General features: G+C 39.1%; 1 protein-coding gene across 1 annotated transcript; it reads left to right on the forward strand.

Annotated features, from left to right (window-relative positions):
* Window positions 1-424: 424 nt before the first annotated feature.
* On the forward strand, window positions 425-1072 carry LOC137621450 (uncharacterized). Its single transcript, XM_068351799.1, has one exon. It carries the CDS (start codon window positions 425-427, stop codon window positions 1070-1072), a length of 648 nt encoding a protein of 215 aa, XP_068207900.1.
* Window positions 1073-9217: the final 8145 nt, after the last annotated feature.

A 9217-nucleotide genomic window follows, 5' to 3' on the forward strand; every position in this document is an offset into this window, starting at 1 on the left:
ATAGTTTGGGAACCACTGGTTTATGGGATTGGTCAACCAGTTAGCAGAGTTTACGCCTGACATCTCCATTGCAGCCCAACCTCTATGCCCCCTGATGAGTCCCAAGAGAACATTTGTCTGGACTTCTGACCATGAGGAAGCCTTTCAATGCGTCAAGTCAGCCCTCACCAGTCCACCAGTTCTCGCCCTCTTTGACCCAGACCTATCCGTCGTTCTTCAGACGGACGCTTCATGCCTCAATGGCATTGGATATGCTCTCCTGCAGGACCATGGTAATGGACACCTGTGTCTAGTTCAGTGTGGTTCTCGTTTTCTCGCTGATGCAGAGACACGTTACGCTACCATTGAGCTCGAGATGCTAGCCGTTGTCTGGGCAATGTCAAAGTGTAGGCTATACCTAGCTGGCCTACAGCACTTTACTCTGATGACGTATCACCGGCCCCTCATCCCTATTCTGAACAGTTATACGCTGGATGCCATCAAGAACTCTCGTCTCCAGCACCTCAAGGAGAAGATCTCACCCTACACCTTTACAGCTGTGTGGCGTGCTGGGAAGTTGCTCTGTGTTCCAGACGCATTGTCTCGAGCCCCAGTCAGCCACCCCACACAGGAGGACGAAATCTCGAGTGCTTCTTCTGCTGCTCATCTTCGGACTGTCATAGCCATGAACACCGTGACTCTTTCAGACGAGTCTTCAGCTCAGGATGCTGACCGGATACTTCAGGACCTTTGCAACGCAGCGAGAACAGATCCTTCGTATACGCGTCTACTCAATTGTGTCACATCAGGATTCCCTCGCAACAGATATGACTTGCACAATTCTTTACTCCCATATTGGAAACTACGTGCAGATCTCTACGCCGATGGTGACCTCGTCCTGTATGGAGCAAGAGTTGTAGTTCCTGCCGCCCTTCCTCGCCACACCTTGTCCCACTTGCATGACAGCCACAGGGGTGTGGAAGCAACCAAGCGCAGAGCAAGGCAGTCAGTTTTCTGGCCCGGTATTGATTCTGACATCACCAATACAGTCAGAGCTTGTGAGGCATGTCAGACATTGCAGCCATCTCAGTAGCAGGAACCTCTACTAAATGGCGACAATCCAACATAGACCCTTTGAGTCAGTTTCAGCTGACTTCTTTGTTGTTGCAGGGAAGTCTTTCCTAGTCGTCGTCGATCGCTTATCAGGATGGGCTGTTGTTGCCCCCTGCAAAGGCAATACTACCGCTTCTAATACCATCAGGATCTTCTGCCGCTACTTCCGTGAAGTTGGTGTTCCTCTTCGCCTTAGAACAGATGGAGGGCCACAATTCACTATCGCAGAGTTCAAGGATTTCATGAAGAGATGGGGAGTTCGACACATGGTAACCTCACCCCACTACCCACAATCGAATTGTCATGCTGAAGCTGCTGTGAAGTCAATCACCTTCTTTAGCAGACAACCATTTTCCATTCTCTCAACATGGCCAAACCACCTCAACACATTCATATCCACTCTAGCCGCTAACTCATTTCTTACACCCGTTCTCTCCCTCACCACTTCGTTCCTAACCCTATCTACTCGAGATACACCAGCCATACTCCTAAGACACTTCATCTCAAACACATTCAATTTCTGTCTCTCCATCACTTTCATTCCCCACAACTCCGATCCATACATCACAGTTGGTACAATCACTTTCTCATATAGAACTCTCTTTACATTCATGCCCAACCCTTCTATTTTTTACTACTCCCTTAACTGCCCCCAACACTTTGCAACCTTCATTCACTCTCTGACATACATCTGCTTCCACTCCACCATTTGCTGCAACAACAGACCCCAAGTACTTAAACTGGTCCACCTCCTCAAGTAACTCTCCATTCAACATGACATTCAACCTTGCACCACCTTCCCTTCTCGTACGTCTCATAACCTTACTCTTACCCACTTTAAATCTCAACTTCCTTCTCTCACACACCCTTCCAAATTCTGTCACTAGTCGGTCAAGCTTCTCTTCTGTGTCTGCTACCAGTACAGTATCATCCGCAAACAACAACTGATTTACCTCCCATTCATGGTCATTCTTGCCTACCAGTTTTAATCCTCGTCCAAGCACTCGAGCATTCACCTCTCTCACCACTCCATCAACATACAAGTTAAACAACCATGGCAACATCACACATCCCTGTCTCAGCCCCACTCTCACCGGGTTTACAACTGATAATATTATAATAGTCACTCAGTGAAGCGGCTTTATCCAGTTTCTTTACCTCTCTCTCTCAGGTATTTTTGAATATGTTCAGCAATTCCTTGTAGATACTGTTCTAGTATTATCAATTCTTCTAAATCAACCATCTCCCTCATGTTAGCAACCTCTGTCTATCTCTTAAAACATCGTCGTACCTTATATGCGTAATCCAGTAAAGTCACTTTATCATCCTTCCTCAAACTTTTGAATCTTTCATTATAATATTTATGGGTCATCAGATACACTTGCAGCACGCTTTTCTTCACTTCTTGATATTCCTTCCTCTGATCCTGAGATAAGGATAAGTAAGCACTGTATACTTCCCCAAACAGTAAACTCTGCAATATCACAGACCTTTTATCTGCAGGCCATTGCATCGTCGATGCGATCGTTTCAAAATGATCGACGAATTCATAAGGAGCCTCTTCTGTGAACCTTGGAATTAACCTCTGGCCATTCGACACATTAAATAAGGGATCGTGCATAGCAGGAGTTACTCTGCCTTGCCGACTGTGCACGAGCATTCAAGAGCTCCAGCTCCCCCGTATGTCGTGCAATCTCTCTTGCCTCTTTTCTTGTGATCTTCCTCTCTTCTTCTTCTCGTCTTGCTTCCATTTCCTTCGCATGTCGCATTTCTTCTCTCTTTTCTTCTTCTTGTATTGCTTCCATTTCCTACTCTCTTTCCATCATTTTCAACTTGTTCAAACTCTCCTCCGCTGCAGTTCGTTGAATCTCAGCCTAAACATCCCTTTCTGCTTTCATGCCTTCAGTTTGTGGGACAACTGGCCCTTGCTTCACTACAAATTCTTCTTCAGCCTCCTCCAACAGTTCACGACCTGCTACAATAGTTTGTTCCGACAATTTTCCCTAGTTTATCAATGCTTTTAAGGCTAGACACTTGATTTGGGCTTTAATCCTTCCATTCGTTGCATGGCCACCACATGCCATTAAAATAGATAGCCACTCAGTTTTAATTACATTGGCTTCTGACAATTCCTGAATAATTGGGTTATTCAAAAACTCCTGGATATTAAACTCTGCCATCTTGTACTTTAACAGATAATTTTATACCTCTACAAAAAAATATATCCTAACAAAACAAAATCCTATCCACAATGAATTGTTCAAAACCTTTAATCAAAACATGACCCTCTAATTACCAATATTTAAAACAGACTCGCTCTGGGCACCAAAAATATATTACATGATGGTCCCTCGTCGAGGAACCAAAATATAATATAATATATATTACGGCTGGCAAGCTATACAGCTTCTTGAGTTCCAAACTCACCTGTTAGTTTTCACATGAAATCTGTTAAACTTGAAAATATTAACAGCCGAGCTCTAAGACAGTTATATAACTCCTAGATAGCAATATACAAAACAATGAATATACAAAGGACTCTTAAGTACACTCAAAACAACACTGGGTAATTGTTATTAAGAACTGTCTAAAACCATTTCTTACTTAGATTCTTTAACAGGATATGAGCAAGCATAAAACAAACACTGGTCATGATACAATTACTTTCCACGTTTCTACAGGGCCAGTTACAGAAGCTCTAGGAGAATTTATGTAAATACTTACAATGTTTACAAGAACCCGTCACACCAAAACTTTGAGATTTCCCTGAAAAAAAAACAATATACCGATCATGTACCATAGGTGGGTGTGAGAGAGAGGGGGAGATGGCTATGACTTAAGGCTGGAATTCCCTATCTTATCTATGCATCCCTGGGGTCACCATTATATGAAACTTAGCTACTTCCAGAATACTCCAAATAGATCTGGAAGCTTCGGGGTTGGCCTAAGGGCATCAGAGTTATCAATTAGATAAAAAGGTCTAGAGACGAACCTGGTTTTCAGCTGCTCCGCCCACCCACCAATCTTGGGAATAGAAAAAAAAATAACATCTAACATTAATATTTTCGAGATCTTTCTTAATCACATGGCAAAAGTAGAATTGCGTATTTTCTCACAAACATCACGCAATGCCTCATAAAAATATGAAAAAAATTTACTTAAGTCCTTCTTCACATCTCATATGGATCACATAACACTCTCAAACAAATTACATAAGACTTTATAACCAAACACGTGAAATAAAAAGTTAATTCTTAAGAACAACGTAAATTTACATATACTGTCTTGAATAAAGAATACAATGAAATTAACAACGAAGGTCTTAGGTAATTTCCATAAGACACTTATATCTACACGAGAGGAAGTCATCTTAAGAGCTGGCTATTCACCTCTTCAATGCACATATGAAAACATGAATAAAATTCCTGATTAACTTATATACTCTACACTAGACCAGCTTCATATATATATATATATATATATATATATATATATATATATATATATATATATATATATATATACTGTATATACAGAGAGAGAGAGAGAGGTAGGTGTGAAAGTGTTAACTTGATAATTGAAAAAAGTGGAAAAGGGGTTATAAATAAATGTTTTATATATATATATATATATATATATATATATATATATATATATATATATATATATATATATATATATATATACTTACAAAGCTGGTCTACCATAGGAGTAGATATTTTATTCATGTATTTTATTTGTGTATTTAAGAGATGTATAGCCAGCTTGTAAGGTGAGTTCCACTCACGTGGGTTTGATTATATGTATGTAAATTACATAAGACTTTCGTCATTCATTTAATTGTATTTTCATTCAATTCAATATATGTAAATTTAGGTTACTTTAAAGAATTCACTTTTTATTTCTCGTAGTTTTGTTATGAAGTCTTATGTAAGCTTATTTAGGTATGCTGGATGACACACACGAGGTATGAGCACAAGGGATTACGTCATTTTTGTTTCCACATGATTAGAGAGTGCATGAAAATTCTTGAATTTGATTTACTCTTTTTATATTGTTACGAGAGGAAGGTGAGCAGAGTTAGCTGAAAAAGAGTTGCCTCGCAAGCAAGGTTAGTACCCATTCTTCAAATTACTACGTTGGCAACTTTACGCCACTAGAGCTATGCCCACCATACTATGAGAATGATCTAATAGAAATTTCTAGGCGAATTAAGTCAATATATATAGACCCTAGGAATACATAAGCAGCAGAAGAGACCCAGCCTATCCCTTTGAACGAGCCAACTTCCGCCAGCCCTCACTCTTCTCAAGTATGCAAAGTGTTATCTCTCAAATGTGAATAAGTGATTTTCATCCAGTGTATATTGTGTATAGTGTTGTTCAAATGTTGGTGAAATTATTGGATGTTAATTCAAGTAGTGTGTTAATGTAATTACATTTCAACATAAATTTTGGTAACTGGCCCTATGAGATTAGGTTAAACAGTGAAGTGTATTAATTTTGCCTAACCATTCTGTAACATTATGTGAATCAAAAGTCGTTAGTGCAACAGCTATATACATATATATATATATATATATATATATATATATATATATATATATATATATATATATATATATATATATATATATATATATATATATATATGTGTGTGTAAATTTCATTACTGTAGGCCCTTTGCGTCAATAAGCATAGGAGGAGACGATGATGATGATGATGATGTTCATTAGAGTGTTAAAGTGTTAACTCTTTTCATTACCTATCAAAATGAAATATTTTTATAAATTAATTTCCAGTGAAACTAGGGATTGTATAATTTTTTTCAAAGTGTCTTTCTTTTGTCTTAGTCTAAGGTTTAGTTAAGATTTAATATTTCGAGTGATAAATTTTGGTGTTAATTCTTTTAAATTATTCTTAACTTTTTATAGAATATATTTACTTTTATGAAGTGTGTATTATTTCACTCACCAATAATATTTCTCAGTGCTTTGCTCGTATTCCCTGACTAAGAACCAAAGTAAGAGGTTGGTTTTTGAATAGTTCACATAACTAATCACCCAGTTTTGTTTTGAGTGTAATGTAAGTGACCTTTGGATATTCAGTGTTGATATATACTGCCGTCTGGGAGTTGTGTAATATTCTCAGAGCTCGGGTATTATTTTGCAATTGTAACAGAGGTATGTAATATAATCAGGTGAGTTTTGGAGCTCCGGAATTTACGTAATTCTAAAGACGTAATATATATTTTGGTGCCCAGACCTTGGGATTGAGCGAGTCTGTGATAACAGGGCCGTGTTTTCATTAAAGGTTTGAACAGTTTAGTGTTGATAGGATTCTGTGTATTGTTAGGATATAATTTTGGAGAGTCATAATTTTTTGTAAAGTACAAGATGCACAGTTCAATGTAAAAGAGTTTTTGGAAAACCCAATTATTCAGGAATTGTCGGAAGCTTATGTAACAAAAGCTCAGTGGCTCTCTATTCTAATGGCATGTGGTGGCCACGCAACGAGTGGAATGATTAAAGCCCAAATCAAGTGTCTAGCATTAGAAGCATTGATAAACGCTGGAAAGTTGACGGAAGAAGATACTGTAGCAGAATTTGTAGCGAAGCATGTATGAGATAACCTTGGAACTGAAGAAATGAAAGCAAAAAGGAATATAGAGGAATGAGATTCGGCAAACTGCAGTGGAAGAGAATTTGATATAATTGAAGATGATGGCAGAACGGGAAGAAAGAGAGCGAGAAGAGGCAAGACAGAAAGAAAGAGAGAAATAAGAGGCGAGAGAAATTGCAAGACATGTGAGGGAAATGGAAGCAATAGAAATTGGAAGACAGGAGGAAAGAGAGAGATAAGCGCAAGATGGGAAGAAAGAGAGAGAGAGAAGTGGCAAGACAGGAAGAAAGAGAGAGAGAAGAGGCAAGAGAAATTGCAAGACATACGAGGGAAATGGAAGCAAGAGAAATTGGAAGACAGGAAGAAAGAGAGAGAGAGACGAAGGACGACACGTAAGGAAATTGGAACTGTTGAATGCTTGTGCAAGGTCGGCAACTCAGACAGAGGTGACCCCTGCTAAGCATGATCCTGTTTTTAATGTGACGGATGCACAGAGGTTAATTCCAAACTTCACAGAAGAAGCTCCCGATAATTTTGAAGCGGTCGTGTGGACGATGGAATGGTAAGAAGATAAATGGTGTGTGTTATTGCAGAGTGTCCTCATTGTAAAGATGCAGTGCGTATCTTGCCTTGTCTCAGGACCAGATAAAAGAGTAGAGAAGTGAAGAGGAGCGTATTGCAAGTGTATCAGATGACCCCTGAATGTTATGATGAAAGATTCTGAAGTTTGCAGAAGGATGAGAAAATTATGATTTTTAAGAGATGGATAGAGGCTGCCAAAGTGAGAGAGATGGCTGAGTTAGAATAGCTAATAGTGCTGGAGCAATATTTACAAGGAATTTCTGAACATATTTGAACGTACTGAGAGAGAGAGAGAGAGAGAGAGAGAGAGAGAGAGAGAGAGAGAGAGAGAGAGAGAGAGAGAGGTGAAGAAATTTGATAGAGCAGCTTCGCTGAGTGAAGATTATAATATTATCAGTCGTAAACCCTCCTTGCGTATGAAGTTTCAACCATCATTCCGACCAAGTGTCAAATATTCCCCAAACTATGGAAACCAGTTCAGTAATAACTATGTGAACAAGTTCAATAGTTACAGCGAAAGTATCACTAGTATTATTCCAAAGCAGAAAGGAATATCACCACAGCAACAATCGTCAAAATGTCCTCCTTCAGGTGTTGTAAAAGACGTGCAGAAGAATATATCAGTAAGGAATGTTGGTTGAACTAACCAAAAGCAGTCGCCCATGTGGTTAAGGATAATTCAACTTCGCAGAATGAGAGGGTGAAGAAACAAACGGGAAAGGACAACGAGGAAAATAAACCAGCTAATGTTTACACGATGAACAGGGCAACTTCAAACAGCGTGGCTGCCTTTAAACTGTATATTTATGGAGGTATATTAAATGCTTTAGATGGGATCGAGCAGATCCCGGTCAAGATATGGTGCGACTCAAGTTGTAATCTTACTGTAGTCATATGAGGTGTACACCCGTTGGTGGAACAGTCTTTCACAGGAGATTCGGTCATTTTGAAGGGAAGAGGAGGTGAGGAGGTTACCGCTATTTGCCATTTGAAACTATCACATGCGTTGGGGACAGGTCATTTTTATTTAGCGGGAAAGGATTCATTGGCTGTCGAAGGAGTAGAAGTCCTGCTTAGTAATGAGGTTGGTAGAACGCCGTTTGTACCTTGCCCCATTGCAACAGAGAAATCATTGAAGTAAAGCCCTACAACTGAACTCAAGAAGGACTACCCGTATCTGTTTCCTAGTTGTGTGACGACTAGGAGTATGACAAAGAAAGTGGCTGTAGAAGAACACAGAGAAACCGAAGGAGTGATGAACTTAGAGGATTTATTTTCAGAAGAAGAGGATTCCGATGATGGTACGCAATGCTTATCAAGAAAGCATGGGATCTAGCCTGAATGAAATGGTGTTTGGACGAGAAGTAAGAGTATCGATTAAAATGTTGGTAGAAAAATGGAAGGATCGAGAGGGAACAGATGGAGAATATGTCAAGAATTTGAGGAAAAGGATTGGTGAGAAAAGGAAATTTTCCATCGAAAACCTGAAAACAAGCCAAGGAAAAATCAAGAAAAGGTTTGATATGAAAAGTAAGGACAGATAGTATGCGGTATAACAACAGGTGCTGGTTTCCTTATGATAAGGAGATTCACTCTTACCAACAAGTTTCAAGGACCGTTCCAGATTTTGATGAATATCAGTGACCTGACCTACATTATCGAAACCCAAGGAAGAAGAAAAATCTAAAGGAAGGTACACGTTAACATATTGAAACCATACTTAAACGGAAACAAGACCGAAGCTTAATAGGTCTGTATTGAACAAACCATTCCATCCACGGAAGATGACGTCGGATATAAGGTAGGGCGGTAACAAAGTGAATAATTCGTCCATCATTTTGAGCTTAGAAGAGAAATTACTCGGATTACAATCCTTCAACATTTGTTAATAAAATGAAGAATAATAATCAAAGATTAACTAG

The sequence above is a fragment of the Palaemon carinicauda genome, chromosome 1, assembly GCF_036898095.1.
Source record: "Palaemon carinicauda isolate YSFRI2023 chromosome 1, ASM3689809v2, whole genome shotgun sequence".
NCBI classification, from domain to species: Eukaryota; Metazoa; Arthropoda; class Malacostraca; order Decapoda; family Palaemonidae; genus Palaemon; species Palaemon carinicauda.

Coding starts and splice junctions, on each gene's coding strand:
- LOC137621450 (XM_068351799.1), top strand. CDS start 425: ATGACGTATCACCGGCCCCTCATCCCTATTCTGAACAGTTATACGCTG.